General features: G+C 46.6%; 1 protein-coding gene across 8 annotated transcripts in view; it reads left to right on the forward strand.

The window, feature by feature from the left end:
* LOC144604972 (non-muscle caldesmon-like) overlaps nucleotides 1-27,145 on the forward strand; it is a 195,818-nt gene that overhangs the window by 112,175 nt on the left and 56,498 nt on the right. Inside the window, exon 1 of one of the 8 annotated variants that reach the window (XM_078419921.1) lies at nucleotides 13,956-14,226. The exons of the other annotated variants lie outside the window; for them this stretch is intronic. Coding sequence (XP_078276047.1) covers nucleotides 14,180-14,226 — 47 coding nt within the window. The 5' untranslated portion in view covers nucleotides 13,956-14,179. Of the gene's footprint in view, nucleotides 1-13,955; nucleotides 14,227-27,145 lie in introns of those variants that run through there. 8 annotated transcript variants of the gene reach the window in all.

Genomic DNA, 27,145 nt, shown 5'->3' on the forward strand with positions numbered 1-27,145 from the left:
CTTTAGATAGTTCCTCTGTGCCTCCCTTCCCCTCCTCCTTCCCAGATCTCCCTCTATCTTCCTGTCTCCACCTATATCCTTCCTTTGTCCCGCCCCCCTGACATCAGTCTGAAGAAGGGTCTCGACCCGAAACGTCACCCATTCCTTCTCTCCCGAGATGCTGCCTGACCTGCTGAGTTACTCCAGCATTTTGTGAATAAATACCTTCGATTTGTACCAGCATCTGCAGTTATTTTCTTATAGGTGCTTCCTGCTCGTCTAGCCACTGCCTTACCATGACAGAAACCTGCGTGCTGTCTGTGTGGAGTTTGCACGTTCCCTCAGTGACCACGTGGTTTTCTTCCAGGTGCTCCATTGTCCTCCAACATCCCAAAGCCTATGGGTTGGAAGGTTTGTTCACCCATACACTACTACTCTAGTTTTAGTTTTAGAGATTCAACGTGGAAACAGGCCCGCACCGACTAGTGATCCCTGCACATTAACATTATCCTGCACACACGAGCAACCAAGCAAATTTACCTACATACCTGTACGTCTTTTGAGTGTGGGAGGAAACCAAAGAGATCGTAAGAAAACCTACGGGGAGAACGTACAAACTCCGTACAGACAACACCCGTAGTCGGGATCTAACCGACTGTAAGGCAGCAACTGTAAGGCTGCGCCACCGTGCGGCCCCATCCCACACAGTCTAGGGAACATTTACACAAGCCAAATAACCTACAAACCTGCACGTCTTTCGAATGTGGGAGGAAACCGGAGCACTTGGAAAAAACCCACGTGGTCACAGGGAGAACGTGCAAACTCCACAGGTCAGGATCATACCCAGTCTCTGGAGCTCTAAGGCAGCAACTCGACCGCTGCGCCACTGTGCCGCCCTAACTGTGCCTTAATCGGGAACTTGTACGTACCCGATATTTTATTGACGCCTACCAACTAACTAGGCTGGCAGTAAATTGGTTTGATCCAGACCTTGGGTGCTGTCTGTATGGAGTTTGTATGTTCTCCGGGTTTTCTCTGGGTGCTCCAGTTTCCTCCCACATCCAAAGACATACAGGTTTGTAGATTAATTGGCTTTGCTAAAAATTGTAAATTGTCCTAAGTGTGTAGGATAGTGCTTGTGTACGGGGTGATTGCTGATCGGCGTGGAAACAGTGGGTCTAAGGGACTGCTTCCATGCTGTATCTAAACAAAACCAAACTACTGCCGTGATATCTTGTCAATAGACAATAGGCAATAGGTGCAGGAGTAGGCCATTCGGCCCTTCGAGCCAGCACCGCCATTCAATGGCTGATCATTCTCAATCAGCACCCCGTTCCTGCCTTCTCCCCATACCCCCTGACTCCGCTATCCTTAAGAGCTCTATCTAGCTCTCTCTTGAATGCATTTAAAGAATTGGCCTCCACTGCCTTCTGAGGCAGAGAATTCCACAGATTTGCAACTCTCTGACTGAAAAAGCTTTTCCTCATCTCCGTTCTAAATGGCCTACCCCTTATTCTTAAACTGTAGCCCCTGGTTCAGGACTCCCCCAACATTGGGAACATGTTTCCTGCCTCTAACGTGTCCAACCCCTTAATCTTATATGTTTCGATAAGATCCCCTCTCATCCTTCTAAATTCCAGTGTATACAAGCCTAGTCGCTCCAGTCTTTCAACATACGACAGTCCCGCCATTCCGGGAATTAACCTAGTAAACCTACGCTGCACGCCCTGTCCACTTATATCAAATCAGGGGGGCAAAGTGGCACAGCGGTAGAGTTTCTGCCTCACAGCGCCAGAGACCCGAGTTTAATCCCGACCTCGGGTGCTGTCTGTACGGAGTTTGTACCTGTGACCCACGTGGGTTTTCTCCGAGATCTTCGGTTTCCTCCTGCACTCCAAAGACGTACAGGTTTGTAGGTTAAATGGCTTGGCATGAATGTAAAATTGTCCCGAGTGTGTGTTAATGCGTGGGGATCGCTGCTCGGTTTCCGCGCTGTATCTCTAAGCTTAACTAAACTAAATCAATATCACCCTCACAGTGGTGATGGGGATGGAGGGAGGATGTCGGAGAGGTTCTGTCACTTTGTTTCTAGACCAGCAGTCTACAGGTCCGCACACAAACAGGCGAATAGTTAAAGAGGGGTTTGCAGACTCCCGGGGAATGTTGCACTGAATTCCAGCCACCATTATAAAATAATATCAAACAGCTGCAAACCATTTAAAGTGAAACCACGTAAACTGAAACAAATGGATTGTAAATGAATGATTTTAAACCCTGTATTGTTCCTTCATATGAGGAATCTTTCTCAGCCCTCTGGCACTTCCCCGGTAAGTAATCGTTCAATGATTGCAATGGCATTTAAAAGTAAAACGCCAGATATAAACATTCACAAGGATAGCCCTGATCGAAGTTTGCAGCATTAACTGTACCAATGACTTCATGACTGGAAAATTTGTAATAGATGGACCTTCAATATACCCACACCATATTATCCTTGGTGATTGAAGGCATTTGGTCTAAATGTTAAGAAGAAAGCCATAGAGTCACAGAGTCATAAGGCACGGCCACAGGCCCTTCAGCCCAACTAGTCCATGCTGACCAAGATGCCCCATCTGTGTGAGTCCTATTTGCGTCTGGTCAATATCCCGCAACACCTTTCCTATCCATGTACCTTTCCAATTAACTCTTAATCATTGTCATTGTATCTGCCTCAACTACTTCTTGTGGCAGCTCGTTCCATATACCCACCACCCTCTGTGTGGAAAAACTTGCCCCTCAGGTTCTTATTACATCTTTCACCTTAAAAAACGTAAAAAGTCTGAAGAAGGGTCTCAACCCGTAACGTCACCCATTCCTTCTCCCCAGAGACGCTGCCTGTCCCGCTGAGTTACTCCAGCATTTTTGTGTCTATCTTCGGATTAAATCAGCATCTGCAGTTCCTCCCGACACATCCCAACTTCTCTACTCATTTCCCCGGACTGATGAATTAATTTTTTAAGCATCTAAGTTGATGATATTTATTTCACAAAATGCTGGAGTAACTCAGCAGGTCAGGCAGCATCTCAGGAGAGAAGGAATGGGTGACGTTTCGGGTCGAGACCCTTCTTCAGACCCGACCCGAAACGTCACCCATTCCTTCTCTCCTGAGATGCTGCCTGACCTGCTGAGTTACTCCAGCATTTTGTGAAATAAATACCTTCGATTTGTACCAGCATCTGCAGTTATTGTCTTACTCTAAGTTGATGACTGTAGGAGCAAAAATGGAAAGGCCACACGGAGTTGGGGTTCGAAGCGACGGACGACTCATTAAACAGCCAAAGCTGACCTCCCAAGTGTGAAAGAGACCCTAACATCACCCATCCCTTCTCTCCAGAGATGCTGTCTGAGTTACTCCAGCCTTTTGTATCTATCTCCCAAGTGTGTGACTTTGGTACATTTCTTTATATTCTCAGATGACGAGGTCACTCAGGGATTCGATTAACAGTAACAAGATTTTGCAGAGATTAACAATACAACAAAGTCTTAATTACAGAATGAAACTCAGAAAGACTTACTTAGGTCACAATCAGAATGAGATGATTGCCCGCAAGTTTAAATTCATTAACAGTAAATCCAAGTTTCTGTTACAATGTTGGGTGCACGCATAATCAATGACGTTCCTGTTAGACTTTGTCTGCAACTTCCTGTCACCATATCAGCACAATCCACATCCCCATCCACTCATTATTAGCCCTCACTATTGCTTACCCTACAACCCTTACAACAATGACTGAGAAAGACAGGGCATTGAAACGTTATTCCTTTGACTCGATAAAGATATTAAGGTATGTAAATAAGGGACAGGAAGTGGTTGCACTGCGCAGCAGCTGTGGCTCACCTGCAGTCCGTTTGTCTTTTGTGTTTTTTGTTGTTTTTTGTCTTAATTGTAGTGTTTAGATGTGATGGAGTGTTTTTTGTGGTTGTGTATTATGTGGGGGGGGGGGACCTGTAAAATTGTCTCTTCCGAACGAAGACCCGACCTTTTTTCTGGGTGGTGTCTCCGTTCCCGCTGCGGCCTACCATCGGCCAAACTCCTGGAGCTGGCGGCCTCCAGCTCGGGGACCATCTAGGCTCTGGTTCGCAGAGCCCGCGGACTGTACTCAACACCAGCAGAGCTGGCTGCCTTCGGAGGCTGTGGTGGCGCTGCGAGAGCGGCTGCGACTTGCCTTCGGAGGCTTCGGCCGCGTGGACGTCGGAAGCCCGCAGGTCCCTGGGTGGGGGCCGACATCGGGAGCTCCGGCAGCGGCAGCGTCTTCACCTGCCCCGAATCGCGGGGCTTGGGTCGGCCTGCTGTGGACCTTTCACCGTCTGGCACAGCCTGGAATAGGCCGCGGGATTTTCTCCGCCCGGCGGGGGCTTCAATGTCGGGGGCCACGACCGCCCCGACGTGGCAACTTCAACAGCCTGACCGCGGGAGAAGATGGCAGGGGAAGAGAAAGACATTCTGGCCTTCCGTCACAGTGAGGAGGTAACTGGAGGAGATTCACTGTGATGGATGTTTCTTTTTTGTTTTGTGTTGGTTTTGTGATTGTGTGTGTTATTGCTTGGCATTTATAGCTTCTTATTGTTGGACTGTGGGTATGGAATTTCGTCCAAAAGACACGTTTTTTTGGATGACAATAAAGGTTATTCTGATTCTAAAAAAGGAATGAATAGGACTAGCTATTTCCTTTGTTTCGGAAAATCTACAGCCAGTGGAATTCGATTTAAAGTTCGCTTTATAGAATTGTAGAATCATTACCGTTTTCTGATGCCGAGGGAGATTAAAAGAAAAACCAGTTAGAAACAAGGAACTGCAGATGCCGGTTTACAAGAAAAAGGACACAAAGTGCTGGAGTAACTCTGCGGGTCAAGGCAGCATCTTTGGAGAACATGAGTAGGTGACGTTTCACTCTGGAGAAGGATCCCGACCTGAAACATCACCTTTCCATGTTCTCCAGAGATGCTGCCTGACCCGCTGAGTTACTCCAGCACTTTGAGTCTTTTTTTAAATTTTTTTAAACACCCCTTCACTTTACCCAAGATTAAAATTAAATGTTTTTTTGATGCAGATTTGGACACCAAGCATTGTTTTGTTGATCTCTGTCCATTGATAATTGGGCCAATTACTTTCTTCCCTTGACATCATGGTTGCTTAGAATGAAGGGGTAAGATGGGGTGGGGGAGAGTGTGTAGGCATAGCCTATGTAACCAGCCAATGTAACCAGCCAAGGTAACCAGCCTGCCCTACACCACTTCTTATCACATCTTGTATGCAGCTTAATGGCTCATCTCAGCAACTTTGTTGGTGGTTCCACAACTGACAAGGTCAGCAATGCCACAAGTAACAATGAAATGCTTCCCTAGTAAATATTATACTTACTTTGGTGTCAGAATAATAGAAATTTGGAGATGGACTCAAAAAGCTGGGGTAACTCAGTGGTTCTGGCAGCATCTCTGAAGGCAGCAGACTAAAGAAGGGTCTCGACCGAAAAAGTCACCAATTCCTTTTATAGATAATAGACAATAGGTGCAGGAGTAGGCCATTCGGCCCTTCGAGCCAGCACCACCATTCAATGTGATCATGGCTGATCATTATCAATCAGTACCCCGTTCCTGCCTTCTCCCCATACCCCCTGACTCCGTTATCCTTAAGAGCTCTATCTAGCTCTCTCTTGAATGCATTCAGAGAACTGGCCTCCACCGCCTTCTGAGGCAGAGAATTCCACAGATTTTTCTCCTGAGATGCCGCCTGACCTACTGAGTTACTCCGGCACTTTGTGTCTGTCTTCGGTGTAAACCAGCATCTGCAGTTCCTCCCTACACAATAGAAGTCTGGAGCCCTTTTCTCCAGTTTTACCCAACCTCTCCCACCAACACCCTGCTCAGGTCATACAGTCATAGAGTCGTACAACTTGTCCATGATACCCCATCTACACGAGTCCCGCATGCCTGTGTTAGACCCCTATCCCTCTAAACCTTTCCTATCCATGTAACTGTCCAAATGTCTTTTAAATGTTGTTAAGAGTACCTGACTCAACTACCTCCTCTGGCAGCTTCCCTCTGAGTGAAAAAGTTGCCACTCAGGTTCCTATTAAGTCTTCTGGTTTTAGATTCCCCTATTCTGGTAAAAGACTGCACTCACCCTATCTATTCCCCACGTGATCTTATACGCCTCCCATCATCCTGCACTCCAAGGAATAAAGTTCTGGCCTGCCCATCCACTTCCTATAGTTCAGACCGTCAAGCCCAGGCAACATCCTCGTAAATCTCTGCACAGTTTAACAACATCCTTCCTAGAGCAGGGTTACCAAAACTGAACACAATACTCCAAATGCGTCCTCGCCAATGTCTTGTACAACTGTAACATAACCTCCCAGTTTCTGTACTCAATATCCTGACTGATGAACGGGAATATTTTTTAATTGATATTTTTGTTAGGTGTTGAGGATGATCAATAATGTTCTGATTTTGTTCAGAACGCTGTGCTTCTCAGTATCTGTCGGAGGCTGAGCCTGCAACCTTGGCTGCCCTTGGCTGCCCTTGGCTGCCCTTGCCCTTGTGTCTTCCCTTGATCAGACTTCCGACCGCACATCAACACCATTCATAACTCGAGCCGGTTTCACTTTGCAAGTGCACTTCATGCCACGACACACTGTGACTAATCTGCCCCCGAAACTCACAACACTTTTTAAAAAAATCTTTGGACTTGGCAATAACAAAGTGCTGGAGGTACTCAGCAGGTCAGGCAGCATCTGTGGATGCAGAAGGAGGATCGAAGTTCGGAGTTGGAAGCCTGCAATGGGACTGAGTGTTGGGGGGAGATGGCCAGTTCAAAGGGAGTGGAGGAGAGGGGAGGAGAGCAGCTAAGCCAAATCCCAGTCATCTGTATCCTAATTCACACCAATTTCCACCCACCTCCCCCCCCCCCCCCCTCCTTGTTAATTCTTCCTCTCTGGTCTTCATTTACTTCTGGTTGAGTCGTTTTTATCCCTCTGAAAATGTGCCTGAATATTTCAGCTGTTGTGTCAAGCTTTTCCTCATCTTCTCTAATATCATTTCACCCAGCAACTTTGCGTAAAAAATTAAAAAATTAAAACATTAAAACATTAAATCGTTCGAGAACAAACTCCTTGCAAGAATCAAGATTGGCTTGAGCATGTATCTGTGAAGGCCTCCTTAATAATTGCCCATGTGAATGTAAATTACAAGGTGTCGATGCTTTCACTGAAGTACTGCTACATTACTGAGAGCTGCCAGTGTTTCTGTTGGTCTCCGTCGTCAGTGCCTTAGTCAGCACTGGTCCACCATGACCATTGGTGGCAACAAATGAGTCAGATCCTACAAGAATGTACAAGCCATGCTACCCAGGAGCAACAAGAAAGACACTTTTGTCAATTGTTTGGACGCCCTATTCTCAGAGCTGCCATTGTGTAGCAATGTAACATTGGCAGCGATGGTGGCAGAGTCAATGAGATGGGTGTCAGGGCAACCTTTGTAAGGAGTGAGGCAAACAGGACGGAAATGTTAAGGTGCACGTCACCAATGTTAAAGTGCAGAGTGAATAGAGGAATACACTTAGATTATGAGCGTGTTTCTCTGTATGTGGGTATGTGTTTCTGTGTGTGTGTGTGTGTGTGTGTGTGTGTGTGTGTGTGTGTGTGTGTGTGTGTGTGTGTGCTTCTGTGTTTATGTGTGACTGTGGCTGCATTTGTATGTTTCGGTGTCAGTGTGTGTGAAGTGTATGTGTGTGTGGTGCCTGTGGCTGTGTTTCTGTGTGTGTGTGTCTGTATGTCTTTCTGTGTGTGTGTGTGTTTCTGTGTGTATGTGTGACTGTGACTGCATTTGTATGTTTTGGTGTCGGTGTGTGTGAAGTGTATGTGTGTGTGGTGCCTGTGGCTGTGTTTCTGTGTGTGTGTGTCTGTATGTCTTTCTGTGTGTGTGTGTGTGTGTGTGTGTGTGTGTGTGTGTGTGTGTGTGTGTGTGTGTGTGTTTCTGTGTGTATGTGTGACTAACTGCATTTGTATGTTTCGGTGTCTGTGTATGTGAAGTGTGTGTGTGTGATGTGTATGTGGTGCCTGTGGGTATGTGTGGTGTACGTGACTGTGTGTTTGTGAGTGTGGTGTCTGTGACTGTGTTTCCGTGTGTGGTGTCTGTGTGTGTGTTTGTTGGTTTTGGTGTGTGTGTGTGTGCGTGTGTCTCTGTGTTGTCCGTGTGTATCTCCGCATATCTGTGACTGTGTGTTTCTGTGTGTGTGAGGTTTGTGCGTGTCTGTGACTGTGTTTGTGTGTTTCTGTGTGTGTGTGTGTGGGGGGGGTTGTCTGTGTACGTGAGGTCTGTGTGCCTGTGTGTGTGTGTGTGTGACAGAGAGAGAGAGGGAGGTGGATTGGAATGCGGTCATGTGGAAGCCTCACCCACTCTTATGCCTCCTCTGGTGACAACAGCCATTAAGAGGGGGCTCATGAAAGGTTTTGTGGTGGGCGGTGGTGGCTCTGATTATGAAGGTGGAATCTCGAGAAAGAAGAGACATGGAAGTGGACAATGGAGGCCAGACACTCGAGAGATGAAGTTCTCCGTGTGCTCCAGTCTGCAGAGAAACCACAAACAGAAAGGGCATTAAATACAGGGAATCCCTGGGTCATGAGTGACCTGACTCATGGAAATCTAACTTTGCACAGATGCTCCCATACATATTCTAGGCATTTTATGTTCGTCATATCAATATAATTACCTGAAGAAGGTTTCTGACCCGAAGCTTTGCCTGTCCATTCCCTCCGCAGTTGCTGCCTGACCTGCTGAGTTCCTCCATAATAATAATACATTTTTTTATAACGAATACCAAAAACATTTTATTGTTATTCAAAGCATAAAGTGCTGGAGGAACTCAGGCAGCATCTGTGGAGTCAATGGACAGGCAAAGTTTTGGGTATATATATATATATTTATTTCATGAGTAAGGAAATAACTGCAGATGTTGGTACAAATCGAAGGTATTTATTTCACAAAATGCTGGAGTAACTCAGCAGGTCAGGCAGCATCTCAGGAGAGAAGGAATGGGTGACGTTTCGGGTCGAGACCCTTCTTCAGACTGATGTCAGGTGGGCGGGACAAAGGAAGGATGTGGGTGGAGACAGGAAGATAGAGGGAGAACTGGGAAGGGGGAGGGGAAGAGAGGGACAGAGGAACTATCTAAAGTTGGAGAGTCATGAGTTTAATTATAGATAGTGTTAGGTGATTACTCAATGGTTATTACAGTATTCATTAAAGGTGCATGGAGAGGAATACAACATGGTACCAATGGACACCCACATCTGTAAAAGGGGAGAAATCGGTTTCTGAACACATTTCAGGAAACTGAGCCTTTATGTAACCTGAGGATTGCTGTACTTAAGATAAAGGACAAGTCTTTGGAGACTGGAAACATGTTTACTTTTGGTTATTTCAACCTCTTTTGGGTTTGTCTTTAAAATTATTTTATAAGGTTGTTTCGATTTCATTTGTCTTTTTTCTCGATTGTGCTGTGGGTCATTTTTTTCACACAAATGTTGGCGGGTAGCTCTACCCACTGTGCAACTGTATCACACGTGTGTACGCGCCTGAACGTGAGAAGTAGATGCTGGAGCATTCACCCATTAGGCCTGTTCCACTATTTATTTAGATGGTGACTGATTCTTTACTTCAGCACCACTTTCCTCTACTAAACTCACGCTCCTACATTGCCTTGATGTCCAAAACTCCATTGGCTGCTTCCTTGAATATATTCAGCACCTGAGCCTCCACACACCTCTCTGGTGCATAAAAATCTGAGAATTCACCACCGTCTGGGTAAAACAATCTATTCTCACCTCTGAGGGGCACTTTTTTTACACAAAGGTTGGTAGGTATATGGAACGAGCTGCCGGAGGAGGTAGTTGAGGCAGGTACTATCACAATGTTTAAGAAACATTTAGACAGGTGCATGTTTAGGACAGGTTTAGAGGGAGATGGGCCAAACGCAGCCAAGTGGGACTAGTGCAGATGGGACATGTTGGTCGGCGTGGGCAAGTTGGGCTGAAGGGCCTGTTTTCATGCTGTGTAACTCTGACATGGGATTACTGCCACAATGCTTTATTTGATGGATCCCATTTTGTCTTTCTTCAAGGGATTGAGGTAGATTTTCCACTTGGGAACGACACTTGGGCAGAAGGCAGATAATAATGTTAAACAAGACAGGTTGCAGCATAATAATGGGGGCTGTCAGATTTTACTCCAAGTGCTTTGCCCAGGAGATCCCTCCCCCAAACTCATCACCAAAGAGGAAAATCACTTATGTATGAATCACCTTAATATTTAGTCTCAGTGGTGATTGAGAACTCTGCCATAATTCCTGTGGTCAGGAGTCAAGAATGTTTTATTGTCATATGTCCCAAAACAGAACAATGAAATTCTTATATATAACTGTAATGTCGGTCTTTATTGTTTTAACATATAACATATAACAACTACAGCATGGAAACAGGCCTGTCCGGCCCCACCAGTCCACGCCGACCATTCTCCCTGACCTAGTCTCATCTACCTGCACTCAGACCATAACCCTCCAATCCCCTCCCATCCATATACCTATCCAATTTACTCTTAAATAATAAAATCGAGCCAGCCTCCACCACTTCCACCGGAAGCCCATTCCATACAGCCACAACCCTCTGAGTAAAGAAGTTCCCCCTCATGTTACCCCTAAACCTTTGTCCCTCAATTCTGAAGCTATGTCCCCTTGTTGGAATCTTCCCCACTCTCAAAGGGAAAAGCCTACCCACGTCAACTCTGTCCGTCCCTCTCAAAATTTTAAAAACCTCTATCAAGTACCCCCTCAACCTTCTACGCTCCAAAGAATAAAGACCCAACCTGTTCAACCTCTCTCTGTAGCCTAAGTGCTGAAACCCAGGCAACATTCTAGTAAATCTCCTCTGTACCCTCTCCATTTTGTCGACATCCTTCCTATAATTTGGCGACCAGAACTGCACACCATACTCCAGACTGACCTCTTGCCCCCTTCCACCTCTATCCCTTCCTCTGGCTTTGAATTTCTCTCCTCTTCTCTTCTTATCTGCTCCCACTCTCCCACTCCCTAAAAAACTCTTCCATTCATATCCCTCCCTTCACCTTTACACGTCACTCTCCTCATCTGACGCCCTTTGTCTCCTTTTCAGCCTTTGTCACTTACTCCACCCATCTGCCAATCAGCCCCTCACCGGTATCAACCTGTCACTTGCCAGGATTTGTCCTGCCCCCACTCCACTTCTCCGGCTTTCTCCCCCCCCTACTCCAGCAGTCTGAAGAAGGGCCCCGACCAAAAACGTCGCCCGTCCATTCGCTCCACAGATGCTGCCTGACCAAAGTTCAGTGGACACTGAACTACAATCCACCTGAGCTATAATTACAGGGATTCTCGACATAAGCCTCTCCTCACCCTAACATTCTTTCCTTGAAGACAATCCTTAACCCATCACATTGAGCAAGCTTTAGATCATCTTGGAGGCCAAGGAAATGCAGTTGCTGTTTTCCAAATCATCTCCCCTGATTTCTCTTTACATGTCCGGTGTTAAATATTTTTGATTGTGTGATTGAGAGATCGGGCATTGATTGATTGAAAGATAAAGCTAGTGTGTGGGGAGTGACTGCAAAAAGACGGCCCATATTCCTCCAAACATTTCCTATCTGTTTTCCTGAGGGTGTTTAGAGAGATGCAGGATGGCAACAGGCCCTTTGGCCCATCGAGACCACGCCCACCATCGATCACCCGTTCACGCCAGTTTCTCTGTTATCCTACTTTCTCATACACACCAGGGGCAATTTACAGAGGGCCAATTAACCCACAACTCCGCACGTCTTTGGGATGTGGGAGTAAACCGGAGCACCCGGAGGAAATCCACATGGTCACAGAGAGAACGTGCAAACTCCACACACCAACAGCACCCGAGGTCAGGATCGAAACTGGATCTCTGGTGCTCTACGCCACTGTGCCACCCAACTGTACCTGTCCAAATGTCTTTGCGAAACGTAGAACTAGTGTGAACGGGCAATCGATGGCCGGCGTGCATTCGGTGGGCCGAAGGGCCTGTTTCCACGCTGCATCTGTTAATCAATCAAACAATTGACCCGACCAAAGCACGTTTTGGAAATGTGAACTCCACAGATGATTAATAATGCAGTGGGAATGAAAACCACCTGCACCATCTCATTCTGCAAAGTGATTCTCTGCCTGTGTGTGGGACTGGGAGAAAACGGACGAACTGACTGTAACGATAGAAATATTTTAATGATAGAAATGGAGCATTTGTGTTTTACTGGCAGCAGAAACTTGGTGATGGTGAAACCTGGTGAATCTGTAGAATTCTTTGCCACAGAAGGCCGTGGATGTGAAGAAAGTGGATTTATTTAAGGCAGAGATAGATAGATTCTTGATTAGTACGGGTGTCAGAGGATGTGGGAGAAGGCAGGAAAATGGGGTTAGGAGGGAGAGATAGATCAGCCATGATTGAAATGGCGGAATGGACTTGATGGGCCGAATGGCCTGATTCTACTCCTAATACTTATGATCTTATGAATGAAATCCTCAACGGTGAATATGCTATATCTCTCAAACTGAACTAAACTAATATCTGAAGAAGGGTCTCGACCCGAAACGTCACCCATTCCTTCTCTCCAGAGATGCTGCCTGTTCCGCTGAGTTACTCCAGCTGCTTCGATTTAAACCCAGCATCTGCACTTCCTTTCAACACACACAAATTAATCCTCCAAGTGGACAAGGCAAACATAAAGGCTGATGAAGAAGCAGCATTGAAAGAATGGGTCGACTGGGCTTGTGTTCTTTGGTATTTAGAAGGATGAGAGGGCTTCTGATAGAAACATATATTAAATTCTTAAAGGGATTGGACAGGCGAGATGCAGGAAAAATGTTCCCGATGTTGGGGGAACCAGGGGTCACAGTTTAACAATAAGGGCTAGGCCATTTAGGACTGAGATGAGGAAAAACTTTTTCACCCAGAGAGTTGTGAATCTGTGGGATTCTCTGCCACAGAAGGCAGTGGAGGCCAATTCACTGGATGTGGTCAAGAGAGAATTAGATATAGCTCTTAGGGATAAAGGAATCAAGGGAGACGGGGAGAAAGCAGGAAGGATATTCTTGCTATTCTTGCTATTGAGGGCGTGCAGTGTAGGTTTACTAGGTTAATTCCCGGAATGGCGGGACTGTCGTATGTTGAAAGACTGGAGCGGCTAGGCTTGTATACACTGGAATTTAGAAGGATGAGAGGGGATCTTATTGAAACATATAAGATTATTAAGGGGTTGGACACGTTAGAGGCAGGAAACATGTTCCCAATGTTGGGGGAGTCCAGAACAAGGGGCCACAGTTTAAGAATAAGGGGCAGGTCATTTAGAACGGAGATGAGGAAAAACTTTTTCAGTCAGAGAGGTGTGAATCTGTGGAATTCTCTGGCTCAGAAGGCAGTGGAGGCCAAGCCTCTGAATGCATTCAAGAGAGAGCTAGATAGAGCTCTTAAGGATAGCGGAGTCAGGGGGTATGGGGAGAAGGCAGGAACGGGGTACTGATTGAGAATGATCAGCCATGATCACATTGAATGGCGGTGCTGGCTCGAAGGGTCGAATGGCCTCCTCCTGCACCTATTTTTCTTATAAGAAGATAACTGCAGATGCTGGTACAAATCGAAGGTATTTATTCACAAAATGCTGGAGTAACTCAGCAGGTCAGGCAGCATCTCGGGAGAGAAGGAATGGGTGACGTTTCGGGTCGAGACCCTTCTTCAGACTATTTTTCTTATGTTTGTTTTTTTTGTAATGTCAGGAAAATTGGAGGAGCGCTTCTATTAGAGACAATACCGTGGCAAACACTGTTCCACGTGATCCTGGGGCTGCTGTAGGCGTGATTATAGTTTGTCCCCTCTTGAGTATGAGTTGTTTTAGGTCAGCACAGGGGCTGATACAACGTAGGTGTGATGTGTGAGTAACTGCACGGTGTGGAAGGAGAAAGGCAGGCAAGGCAAGGGGATGATGGATGGTTCACTCTCAGCACAGGCAGCCAAGCCAGCTTGCTGCTCCTGAAAGCAACTTCAGTGAAACAACAGTGAAAGGCTGATTCATCCCGTCGGACGCTGCAGGCTGGTGGGACCTGGTCCTTCCAAGGATGGCAGACAAAGCAAGCAGCGGACAGAAGTGGCCAGCTTTCCCCGAGTAAGTGGTGCTGTAAACCGTAAACGTCCCCCCCCCCCCCCCCCCCGCGTATGTATGTGATTTACTCCAACAGCGGGGGACTTGTGTGTGTAGATGTGAACATGTATCCAGTGAATGATACAGTGTTTCCCCCCTCCCCTCCCTCCGCTGCTTCCTTTACCTCGGCGAGAACAAAGAACACACACACTCGCACACACACACACACACACACCGGGAGTGCACGCACACGGAGTGCACACTCACTCACACCCACACACTCACACACCGGGAGTGCTCACACACACACACACACACACACACCGGGAGTGCTCACACACACACACACACACACACACAGGGAGTGCACACTCACTCACACCCACACACTCACACACATTCACCGGGAGTGCACACTCACACACACACATACACTCACACACTCGCACACTCACTCACACTCACACACACACACACACACACACCGGGAGTGCACACTCACACACACACACACACACTCACACACACTCACACACCGGGAGTGCACATTCACACACACACACTCACACACACACTCACACACACACACTCACTCACACCCACACACAGGGAGTGCACACTCGCCCACTCTCCATGCATGGGGATGGATGCTCGTCAGATGCAGGCCTTTCTTTCAATCGGCTTTCGTGTCTCCCCAGTTCCTCCAGCAGCGTGCTATCAAGCTGGGAAAGGGTGCGGAGATGATTTACATGTTGCCAGGACTCGAGGGGTCTGAGCTCCAGGGAGAGGTCGGGCAGGCTAGGACTTTATTCCTGCTTGGCACAGGAGATTAAGGGGGTGATCATACAGAGGTGTGATAAAAACATCAGGGGAACAGATAGGTAGTGAATGCACAGACACATTTACCCAGAGATGGGGAACAAAGAACTAGAGGGGTGATCTCATAGAGGTGTATGAAATCGTGAGGGGAATAGATAGGATGGATGCAGAGTCTTTTACCCAGAGTAGAGGAATCAGAAACCAGAAGTTTAAGGTGAGAGGGGAAAGACTTAATAGGAACATAAGATAGACACAAAATGCTGGAATAACTCAGCGGGACAGGCAGCAGCTCTAGAGAGAAGGAATGGGTGACGTTTGGGGTTGAGACCCTTCTTCAGACTGATGTCGGGGAGAGGGAGATACATAGATAAGGAAATGTAAGGTGTTGAAATAGGACAAAGGGAATGGAGATCAAGGAACATGTAGTTAGCTGTTATCATTGTTAGCTGGGAGAAGATAACAACAATGCAAACAGATAAAATGAAGTCGGAGACTGTAAAACTGGTCGGAACATATAAATAGGGACCTATTAAGGTTAAGGGTGATGGGCACATGGGATGTGCTGCCGGAGGAGGTCGCTAAGGCAGGTACTATAACAGCATTTGAAAGACACTTGGACAGGTACATGGATAGGAACGGTTTAGAAGGATATGGGCCAGTTTGACTTTAGCTTGGTCCTGTTTAGCGCCTTTAATAAAACCAGCACAGACAAAGATTTAAGGGCGGCACAGTGGTGCAGCTGGGAGAGCTGCTGCCCCACAGCGTCGGAGGACCGGGTCCGATCCTGACCTCGGGTGCTGTCTGCGTGTGTGGAGTTTGCACGTGCTCCCTGTGACCGCATGGGTTTCCTTCAGGTGCTCTGGTTTCCTCCCATATCCCAAAGATGTGTGGGTTTGTAGGTTAGTTGGCCCTCTTGTAAATTGCTCCTTGTGTGTAGGGAGTGGATACAAAAGTGGAATAACATAGAATTATGTGTGAACGTGTGATCGATGGTCGGCGTGACTTGGAAGCCGAAGGCCTGTTTCCATGCTGAATCTTTCAATCAATCAACTAATTTAACATAGAAATATAGAAAATAGGTGCTGGAGGAGGCCATCCGGCCCTTCGAGCCAGCACCGCCATTCATTGTGATCATGGCTGATCGTCCACCATCAATAATTAATGAATACACATGTTGCTCACTTCAATGGGCAGCACATCTGGGCGGCACAGAGGTGCAGCGGTAGATTTGCTGCCTCACAACGCCCGTATAATGTCTACTAGGGGAGCTGCCTGGATGTAGCTTATATGTTCTCCCTGTGACCACGTGGGTTTTCTCCGGGTGCCCCGGTTTCCTTCCACACTCCAAAGACGTACAGGTTCGTGGATTAATTGGATTCGGTAAAAAATTGTGAAATTGTCCCGAGTGTGTAGGATAGTGCTAGTGTACGGGGTGACCGCTGGTTGGCACAGACTCGGTGGGCCAAAGGGCCTGTTTCCGCGCTGTATCTCTGAAGTCTGAAGTCTAATAGGGAGTGGCATTGTACATTAACAGACTCACAAATAATGCAGCTGCGTCGTAGCTCCTGTGGGACTGAACCTTTGCAGATGGCTGTTCGGAGGGGGCTGGCCTGCTGTGGCCGCGAGCCCACTTGTTGCTGGATGGCAGGCTTGCTGTTGGCAGGAGTGGAAACCCATTCAAAAGCTAAACGCACGCACAACTCCCAGCTTATCAGCTTCTCCTGGTGTTTCGGGTGGGATTAGTCAGAGTTTTGCTGCTTGCCATTGTTCTATTGGCATCTAGCGACCAGGAAACAGGGTACACTGAGACGGCAGTGGCAGATCTGCCTTAGCACGTAGCTCGTAACATTGTGAGGATCAAATGGCTCCCTGTTAAACAAATGAGAGGCAAAGATGGTTCAATGGTCCTTTATTTTCACATGTACTGAGGTACAGTGAAATTCATTTTTCACACACAGTTCGGTAAAAGTATTGCTGTACATAAGCACAATCTTAGTTAACTAAAAGTGACAGCAAGTTATCAGTTGAATTGAAGTAAGGATACATTGACTTTTGTGCTAGAAAATCATTGCAAGGTAATAATAACTAGAGTCGATGCAAAGAACTGGTTTAAATGCTGGTTTAACAGAAACCAGACGCTGATTTTAAAAAGACACAAAGTGCTGGAGTAACTCAATGTGTCAGGCAGCATCTCTGGACAACATGGGCAGGTGATGTTTCGGGTCGGGACCCTCCTTCTAACTAGTGCTCTTTCTTACCAATGTTCCGACCTATTGTATGCAGTTCTAGTCGCAAGGAGACACAAGGAACTGTAGATGTTGGAATCGTGAGCAAAACACAAAGTGCTGGGTGAACTCAGTGGGTCAGACAGCATCTGTGGAGAGAAATGGGTAGTCTGAAGAAGGGTCCAATAGACAATAGACAATAGGTGCAGGAGGAGACCATTCGGCCCTTCGAGCCAGCTCCGCCATTCAATGTGATCATGGCTGATCATTCTCAATCAGTACCCCGTTCCTGCCTTCTCCCCATACCCCCTGACTCCGCTATCCTTAAGAGCTCTATCTAGCTCTGTCTTGAATGCATTCAGAGAATTGGCCTCCACTGCAGAGAATTCCACAGATTCACAACTCTCTGATTGAAAAAGTTTTTCCTCATCTCCGTTCTAAATGGCCTACCCCTTATTCTTAAATTGTGGCCCCTTGTTCTGGACTCCCCCAACATTGGGAACATGTTTCCTGCCTCTAAGGTGTCCAACCCCTTAATAATCTTATATGTTTCGATAAGATCCCCTCTCATCCTTCTAAATTCCAGTGTATACAAGTCTAGTCGCTCCAGTCTTTCAACATATGACAGTCCCGCCATTCTGGGAATTAACCTAGTAAACCTACGCTGCACGCCCACAATAGCAAGAATATCCTTCCTCAAATTTGGAGACCAAAACTGCGCACAGTACTCAAGGTGCGGTCTCACTAGGGCCCTGTACAACTGCAGAAGGACCTCTTTGCTCCTATACTCAACTCCTCTTGTTATGAAGGCCAACATCGCCTGTCCTTTCCCTCCATGGATGCCACCTGACCCGCTGAGTTCCTCCAACACTTTGCGTTTTGCTCACGATTCCAGCATCTGCAGTTCCCTGTGTCTCCATTGCTGGGATTCACTGTCCCAGCCACGGACACAGCACTCATCTCCAGCACCAGATCCCTGTTGTAGAAATAAAGAACTGCAGATGCTGGTTAATAAACTAAAGGACACAATATGCTGAAGTAACTAAGCAGGTCATACCTTGAGGAGATTTCACAGTGGAGCAGTCAAAATGTAAAAAACAAAGAACTGCAGATGCTGGTATATTGTGTAATGCACAATACCTTGAGAAGATGTCCTTCATCAGGCTGAAGAAGGGTCTCGACCCGAAAAGTCGCCTATCCGTGTTGTCCAGAGATGACGCCTGACCCGCTGAGTTACTCCGGCACTTTGCGTCCACTAATACCCTGTTCCTTTCCTGCAGTGTTAGCAGGAATTAAAATATTATCTTCCTTCAATTAATTCAAGTGTGCACCAATTAGTTATTAGACGCCCAAAGTAAGCTTGAGGAACATCATCTCCCATGTGGGGACTTTACAGACTGCTGGACTCGATACACTCATTCTTTCTGTCTGTATCATAACAGTCATCATTTTGTCTCAGTTTTTAGTTTTCTTGTGGTATCACCTAGCATTCTGGACATGTCCCCGGCCTTCTGGACATGTCCCCGGCCTTCTGGACATGTCCCCGGCCTTCTGGACATGTCCCCGGCCTTCTGGACATGTCCCCGGCCTTCTGGACATGTCCCTGGCATTCTGGACATGTCCCTAGCCTTTCTATGATCAAAGGATCATGCAGGCAAGGAAGTATAATCTGATCCCAACACTTTCTGTTCTACCCCATTCCTCCCACTCCATCTCCACAGTAAATGCTAACTTGTCTTCTCTTTCTCGCAGTCCTGACAAAGGCTCTCAAACCCAAAACATTTTACTGTTGCTCTTTCCACGGAGGCTGCCCGACCTGTTGAGTGTTTTCAGCATTTTCTGTCTTCATTTCACACTGAAGCAAGTCCCAGACATATTTGAAATAAAAGACAAAATGCTGGAGTAACTCAGCGGGTCAGGCGGGCATCCATGGAAAACATGGAGCGGATGCCGAACCGAAACGTCACCGATCCATGTCCTCCACTGCTACTGCCTGACCCGCTGAGTTACTCCAGCACTTTGTCACTCAAGATTCCAGCATCTACAGCTCTTTGTGTCTGCAGACTTGTTTATATGTATATTGCGATCCTTACTGATAAACCAAATTGAACAATTAAAAAGATTATTTGCGAAAGGATGATTGTGAGGCCATTTTAATGTTGATCATGGACGGCATGATGATGGACCTGCTACTTCATAGCGCCGGAGACCCGGGTTCAATCCTGGCCTCAGCTGCTGTTTGTGCGGAGTTTGCACGTTCTCCCCGTGACCCTGTGGGTTTTCTCCAGGCGCTCTGGTAATCTCCCACATCCCAAAGATGTGTGTTTTTTTGGGTTAATTGTCCCATTAAATCCTCCCTAGTGTGCAGGGAGTGGATGAGAAAGTGAGATAACGTAGAACTAGTGTGAACGGGTGATCGATGGGCAGCGTGGACTCAGTGGGCCGAAGTGCCCATTTCCACGCTGTGTCTCTTTTTAAAAATCATGTTATCGCGACTGATGGTAGTTTCTTAATTCCAATTTTATTGAGTTAATACAATTTTGATTTAGTTTAGTTTAGAGATACAACGCGGAAACAGGCCCTTCGGCCCACCGAGTTCGCACCGACCAGCGATCCCCGCACATTAACACTATCCTATACACACTAGGGACAATTTACATTTATTCCAAGCCAATTAACCTACAAACCTGTACGTCTTTGGAGCGTGGGAGGAAACCGAAGATCTCGGCGAAAACCCACGCAGGCCACGGGGAGAACGTATAAAACTCTGTACAGACAGCACCCGTAGTCAGGATCGAAACCGGGTCTCTGGCGCTGTAAGGCAGCAACTCTACCGCTGCACCATGTGTTGCTGTGACCTCTATTTGAATTGTCTGGTTTACCGGCTAGTAACCGAGTTACTCCAGCACTTTGTGTCTTGGTTTGTAAACCAGCGTCGACAGTTCCATGTTTCCACTCTTACGTCTGCCCACTTTAGCTCTGGTTTGAGGTTTACCCTTGGTTGCCAATGTAGGATTTAAGTTCTGGCTACAATCAGCAAATGAGATCCTTTGTTTGAAGCTGAGTCTTATGCTTGTACAGGAATAGCATTTATTCTTCTGTTTGGAATGAAAAATAAACAGGATATTTTGAAAATGTAACGTACCTTAGATTTTATAAACAAGCGACGACAACAACAAGGAAGATCTAGTTTGGGGGATTTGAAAGTTAAACACTCATCAGAAGTAGGCACGTGATCAAGGAGCTGGGAGGACAGACCCACAGTAAAGTCTTATCATAACAAACCATAATGTTTGCCACAGGATAAGAACAAAAGCATTCATTTATCCACTGATTTCCTTCCACAAGCCTGTAGCTTGGAGCAGTAATTGTAAACCAGAACCAGCATGAGCGACTACCTTTAACTGTGACTGACAGTTTCATCAAACTCTTGCGCTGCCCCACGGCGCCGTAGGCCCAGGTTCCATCTGATCTCTGTGTGTGTGGAGCTCGCACGTTCTCCCTGTGACCGTGTGAGTTGCCTCACAGCGAAGATAGACACAAAAAGCTGGAGTAACTCAGCGAGGCAGGCAGCATCTCTGGAGAAAAGAGGGTCAAGACTCTTCTTCAAAAATAGACTCGGGTTTATCTTGGGTTTAAACCAGCATCTGCAGTTCCTTCCTACAGTTACCTTACAGCGCCGGAGACCTGGGTTCTGTATAGTTTGGGGACCTTGGTTTTCTCCAGGTGCTCTGGTTTCCTCCCACATCCCAAAGACATGTGGCTTTGTAGGTTAATTGGCCCTCTGTAAATTGCCCTAAATGTGTAGGGAGTAGTTGCAAAAGTGGGATAACATTGAGCTCGTGTGAATGAGTGACCGATGGTCAGTGTGGGACTAAGGGCCTGTTTCCATGCTGTATCATTCATTTAATTCATTCAATCAATTAGTATAATATCAATTCCTTCCACACAAAAAACCTTTGCCGATGAATATTCACCAAAGTCCTTTGTAACCATTTCAAATCATAGAAACACGAGAACTGCAGGTGCTGGAATCTTGAACAAAACACAAAGTGCTGGAGGAACTCAGTGGGTCAGGCAGCATCTGTTGAGGGAATGGACAGGTGTCATTTTGGGCTGGGACCCTTTTCTAGACTCATGAAATGTCTCGACCCAAAACATTGATAAGATGACGATGAGAATAGTTAGGGTGGATGCACAGAGTCTATTTAACCCAGAGCTGGGGAATCAACGACCAGAGGACATAGGTTTAAGATGCGAGGGGAATGGTTTAACAGGTTCCTGAGGGACAACCATTTCACTCCGAGGGTGCTGGGTGTATGGGACGAGGCGTCAGAGGAGATAGTTTAGTTCGGTTAAGTTTAGTTTAGAGATACAACGTGGAAACGGCCCCTTCAACCCATGGAATCCGCACCGACCAGTGATCACGCCATACACTAGTTCTATCCTACACTCAAGGGACAATTCGCCGAAGCCAATTAACCTACAAACCTGCACCGTCTTTGGAATGTGGGAGGAAACCGGAGCACCCGGTCACAGGGAGAACGTGCACACTCCGTACACACAGCACCCGTAGTCCGGATCAGTAGTGTGCGGGTGATCGAGGTCAGCACGATCTCGTTGGGCTGAAGGGCCTGTTTCTGTATCACTAAACCAAACGAAACTGGACACTGCATAGTATTAAGGGAAAGTTTCTGAATAGAACCAAAAGGTAGTCTGAAGAAGGGTCTCGACCCGAAATGTCACCCGTTCCTTCTCTCCTGAGATGCTGCCTGACCCGCTGAGTTACTCCAACATTGTGTGTCTACCTTCGATTTTAACCAGCATCTGCAGTTTTTCTCCTACACATGAAAAGCATTGGAATGCCTGATTGTACCACTAGAGCGTGAAAGATTGAAATGATCATTGAAGTGTTACAATTAGAACAAATTCTTAAATTAAATATGGCATTACAATCAGTGCAGATTTTTAACAGAGAGGCGGTGGGTGCCTGGAACACGCTGCAAGGGTTGGGGGTGGAGGTAGATACGATAGTGGCATTGAAGAGGCTTTTGGCTAGGCAGGGAATGGAGGGATATGGATTATGTGTAGGCAGAGGAGATTAGTTTATCTTGGCATCATGTTCAGCATGGATATTGTGGGCCGAAGGGCCTGTTCCTGTGCTGTTCAGTTCCATGTTCTCATATCATATGATATATATACAGCCGGAAACAGGCCTTTTTGGCCCTCCAAGTCCGTGCCGCCCAGCGATCCCCGTACATTAACACTATCCTACACCCACTAGGGACAATTTTTACATATATCCAGCCAGTTAACCTACATACCTGTACGTCTTTGGAGTGTGGGAGGAAACCGAAGATCTCGGAGAAAACCCACGCAGGTCACGGGGAGAACGTACAAACTCCTTACAGTGCAGCACCCGTAGTCAGGATCGAACCTGAGTCTCCGGCGCTGCATTCGCTGTAAAGCAGCAACTTTACCGCTGCGCTACCGTGTTCCATAAAGGAGATTCCTTAGAGAAAATGGATATTTCATATCATTAAAACATACTCCATAAAGGCACCCGATGATGCATATTTTATTTTACAGGTAATTATAAAAAGTCCCAAAGCTTTGTCTAACAAAGAACAAGGGAATGGCTGCCTTTCAGCGCCAGAGACCCAGGTTTGATCCAGGTTACCGGTGCTGTCTGTATGGAGTTTGCGCCAGAATGGTTTTCCCCGGGTGCTCCTGTTTCCTCCCACACTCCAAAGAGGTATAGGTTTGTAGGCTAATTGGCTTCTGGAAGGGCGGCACGGTAGCGCAGCGGTAGAGTTGCTGCTTTACAGCGAATGCAGCGCCGGAGACTCAGGTTCGATCCTGACTATGGGTGCTGCACTGTAAGGAGTTTGTACGTTCTCCACGTGACCTGCGTGGGTTTTCTCCGAGATCTTCGGTTTCCTCCCACACTCCAAAGACGTACAGGTATGTAGGTTAATTGACTGGGTAAATGTAAAAATTGTCCCTAGTGTGTGTAGGATAGTGTTAGTGTACGGGGATCGCTGGGCGGCGCGGACTTGGTGGGCCGAAAAGGCCTGTTTCGGCGCTGTATCTGAAATATGAAAAAAAAAAAATATGAATTGTAAATTGTCCCTAGTGTGTCTACGATAGTGTTAGTGTGCGGGGATCGCTGGTAGGTGTTGTGATATTGCAGGGACTACTTTGTTGTATCACAAGGACTACTTTGTTTGCCTGTGCAGTAACGTGTATATAAGAGAATGAGGTGATTTGGTGGTCACTCTGGTTCGAGGTGGCCGTGGAATAAACAGCCTGGATTTAAGCTCCAGCATTCTAACCTTTTAAACACGTGTACTTGTGGTCCGCCCAGAGTCATAACAAAGGTATAACAGATACCGGAGCACGAAGTACAACAGTAGGCACAGACTCGGTGGGCCAAAGGGCCTGTTTCCGCTTTTACCTCTAAGTGCCTGTACCTCTAAAACTAAAAACTAAATATTCACATCCTTGCCTCCATTGATTCCTTAATCAGCATAGATAAAGAACAGATCAAGTAGTTGTGCATCTCATCGATGTGTGTGGAACCTTGCCTGGCACCAAGCGGCACCATTCTCACGAGCCCCTGAGGATATTTTTACACCATTAATCTTTAATGGAAGCTGTTTTGTAGTCTTTAAAGGAAAAATTTCCCCTGCCCTCTAATGGATTTACTAATGATTATGTTTATCTTCTGCATGTGGGTCCTCAGTTCTGGTCCAGCTGTGAATAAGGAATGGGTTTTGACATTAAACTAACGTTTGTTACCAACCTTATCACAGACAGCTTTACGGTGAGGGGGGGCAAATTTTAAAGAAGATGTGCGGGGGAGTTTTTTTTACACAGAGGGTGGTGGGTGCATGGAATGTGCTGTTAGGGGTGGTGGTGGAGGCAGGCAAGGTCATGGTGTTTCAGATGCTTTTGAACAGGCACATCGCCTTTAAACTTTGCCCCTTTCACCTGAAAGCTAGGCTTTGACATTTTCACTCTAGTGGGAAAAAGGGTTCAGATTGCTCTTGAATGCGCATTGTGCCATTAACCCTGAAAGTTGGTAACAAATATTAGTTCAATGTCAAAACCAGTAGATATGCATGGAAAGGAGGGATATGGATCATGTGCATGAACTTGGCGTCATGTTCAACACAAACATTATGGGCTGAAGGGCCTATTAATGTGCTGTACTGTGTTCCATTTTCTGTTCTAAGAAGTTAAATGGAACTAAAACTTAAAGAGAGGAAAGGACAGAGTTAGTGAAGAAAACAAAAATTGAACATCGACTTCTCCAACTTTAGATAGTTCCTCTGTCCCTCTCTTCCCCTCCTCCTTCCCAGATCTCCCTCTATCTTCCTGTCTCCACCTATATCCTTCCTTTGTCCCGCCCCCCTGACATCAGTCTGAAGAAGGGCCTCGACCCGAAACGTCACCCATTCCTTCTCTCCTGAGATGCTGCCTGACCTGCTGAGTTACTCCAGCATTTTGTGAATAAAAAATTGAAGAAAGATTCCTTCCAGTCTGAAGAAGGTCCCGACCCAAATGTCACCTAAAAATGTTCTCAAGAGATGCTGCCTGACACGCTGAGTTATTGCAGCACTTTGTCTCTTTTTGTAAACCAGCATCTGCAGTTCCCTGCATCTGCTTGAGTATTCAGTTGCCTGAAGAGACTCCTTTTATTGCTAACCACAAGAAGTTAATTTAAAATATTGCCATCCTCAAATTCTACCCAACCTTAGTTAAAACTCAGCAGCTGTGACATTTGTAGGCTCTGGTATAATTGTGCATGGGTATCGGAGGCTGATTTATCCAGTTTAGTTTGCATGAACTATTTTATGTACTTCTGTATGTGAACCTAATCTGGAGTCATAGTCATACAGTGAGCAAACAGGCCCTTCGGCCCAACTTGGCCACTCCGACCAACATGCTCCATCGCACTAGTCCCACCTGCCTGCATTTGGCCCCTATCCTGCTAAACCTGTCCTATCCACGCACCTGTCCAAATGTTTCTTAAACATTGTGAAAATACCTGCCTCTACGACCTGCTCTGGCAGCTCGTTCCATGTACCTATTAAATCTTTCCCCCCTCACCTTAACCCTCTGTCCTCCTAGTCTGAAGAAGGGGTAAACCCAAAAGGCCACCCATCATTTTTCTCCAGAGATACTGCCTGACCCGCTGAGTTACTCCAGCACTGTGTCTATTCTCTGGTTCTTGATTCCCCTTATTCTGGGTAAAAGACTGTACATTAACCCTTTCTATTCCCCTCGTGATCATATATACTGTCAGAGTGAGTCAATGGGATTCATATCTTTAACTATCTGTATTTATGCACTATTAGTTCGTCACAGTGAGTCTGATCTGAACTACACCACTCTGAGAGCCCATTAGCGGAGAGGGTGCAGCGTTCAAGGAGACGTGAGTTAAGCTGTTGGTGGTTTTGAGTTTTCTGCAGGGGTTTTGTAGCTGAGGTTTAACTACGACTGCAGAACTGGCAGTGAGGCCACCTCAGCCTGACCCACCCAATTTAAGTCCATTACGAGGCTGAGACTGGCATTAATTTGCCTAGTCTCAGCTGGCTGCTGGGTCAGACATTTTAGCACCGTAACTTGCTGGCAGCAATGTTTAAGACATCATTAGCACTCGAACAGTGTTCCAACTGTTTCTTCCAGAGGGGGTCTAATTTTCTTGTGGCCTGGGAGGTTTTAAAGTTGCGCGAGGGTCAGATTCTACGTAGCTGTTGCCCCCTGATTTTCAGAGGGGCCACAATGAGACCTTCTTTTTCAAATAAAGAAACTATTTTGTCAAGCCTGCGCGAAGAAAGATCTGGTTTGTCCATTCAGATCATGCCAACGTTTGCAAAATTGGGGACGTTTATCATATCATATCATATCATATATCTACAGCCGGAAACAGGCCTTTTCGGCCCTCCAAGTCCGTGCCGCCCAGTGATCCCCGTACATTAACACTATCCTACACCCACTAGGGACAATTTTTACATTTACCCAGCCAATTAACCTACATACCTGTACGTCTTTGGAGTGTGGGAGGAAACCGAAGATCTCGGAGAAAACCCACGCAGGTCACGGGGAGAACGTACAAACTCCTTACAGTGCAGCACCCGTAGTCAGGATCGAACCTGTGTCTCCGGCGCTGCATTCGCTGTAAAGCAGCAACTCTACCGCTGCGCCACCGTGCGCAGATATTACAGATAATGATAACTACTTTGTTGCTTTAAGGTGAGAGGGGTAAACTTTAACAGAGCTATACAGGGCAAGTTTTTCTACACAGAGGCTGGTGGGTGCCTAGAACGCTCTGCCCCAGGCAGTGGAGGAAGCAGATGCAATAGTGGTGTTTAAGAAACCTTTGGCTACGCAGGGAATGAGGGCCTATGGATTATGTGCAGGCAAATTGGTGTTGGCATCATGTTCAACACAAACATTGTGGGCTGAGGGGCCTGTTCTTGTGCTGTACTGTTCCATGTTCTATGTTCTACTCCAGCACAGAGATTAGAAGCATGTCAGTCCAGAGAGAGAGAGCTATTTTGGATCTTACTCGTCCCATTTTTCTATCGGTAAACGTCTCCTTTATCTGCAGCACATATTCGAGTCTCCCTTTAAATGCAACTAAACTAGATGTCTCTTAGGAAGACACAAGGAACTGCAGATGCTGGAATCTTGAGCAAAATACAAAGTGCTGGAGTAACTCAAGTGGCTCAGGCAGTTTCTGTGGAGGGAATAGACAGGCGATGTTTTGGGTCAGGACTTTTCTGAAATGCTTCTATCTACCAAGCTCCACGTTCTAACTGATTTGGAAGTTCATGTTAATGTTTAGTTCAGAGATACAGCACGGAAACAGGCCCTTCTGCCCACTGAGT

This window comes from Rhinoraja longicauda, chromosome 23 (genome assembly GCF_053455715.1).
Source record: "Rhinoraja longicauda isolate Sanriku21f chromosome 23, sRhiLon1.1, whole genome shotgun sequence".
Classification (NCBI taxonomy): Eukaryota; Metazoa; Chordata; class Chondrichthyes; order Rajiformes; family Arhynchobatidae; genus Rhinoraja; species Rhinoraja longicauda.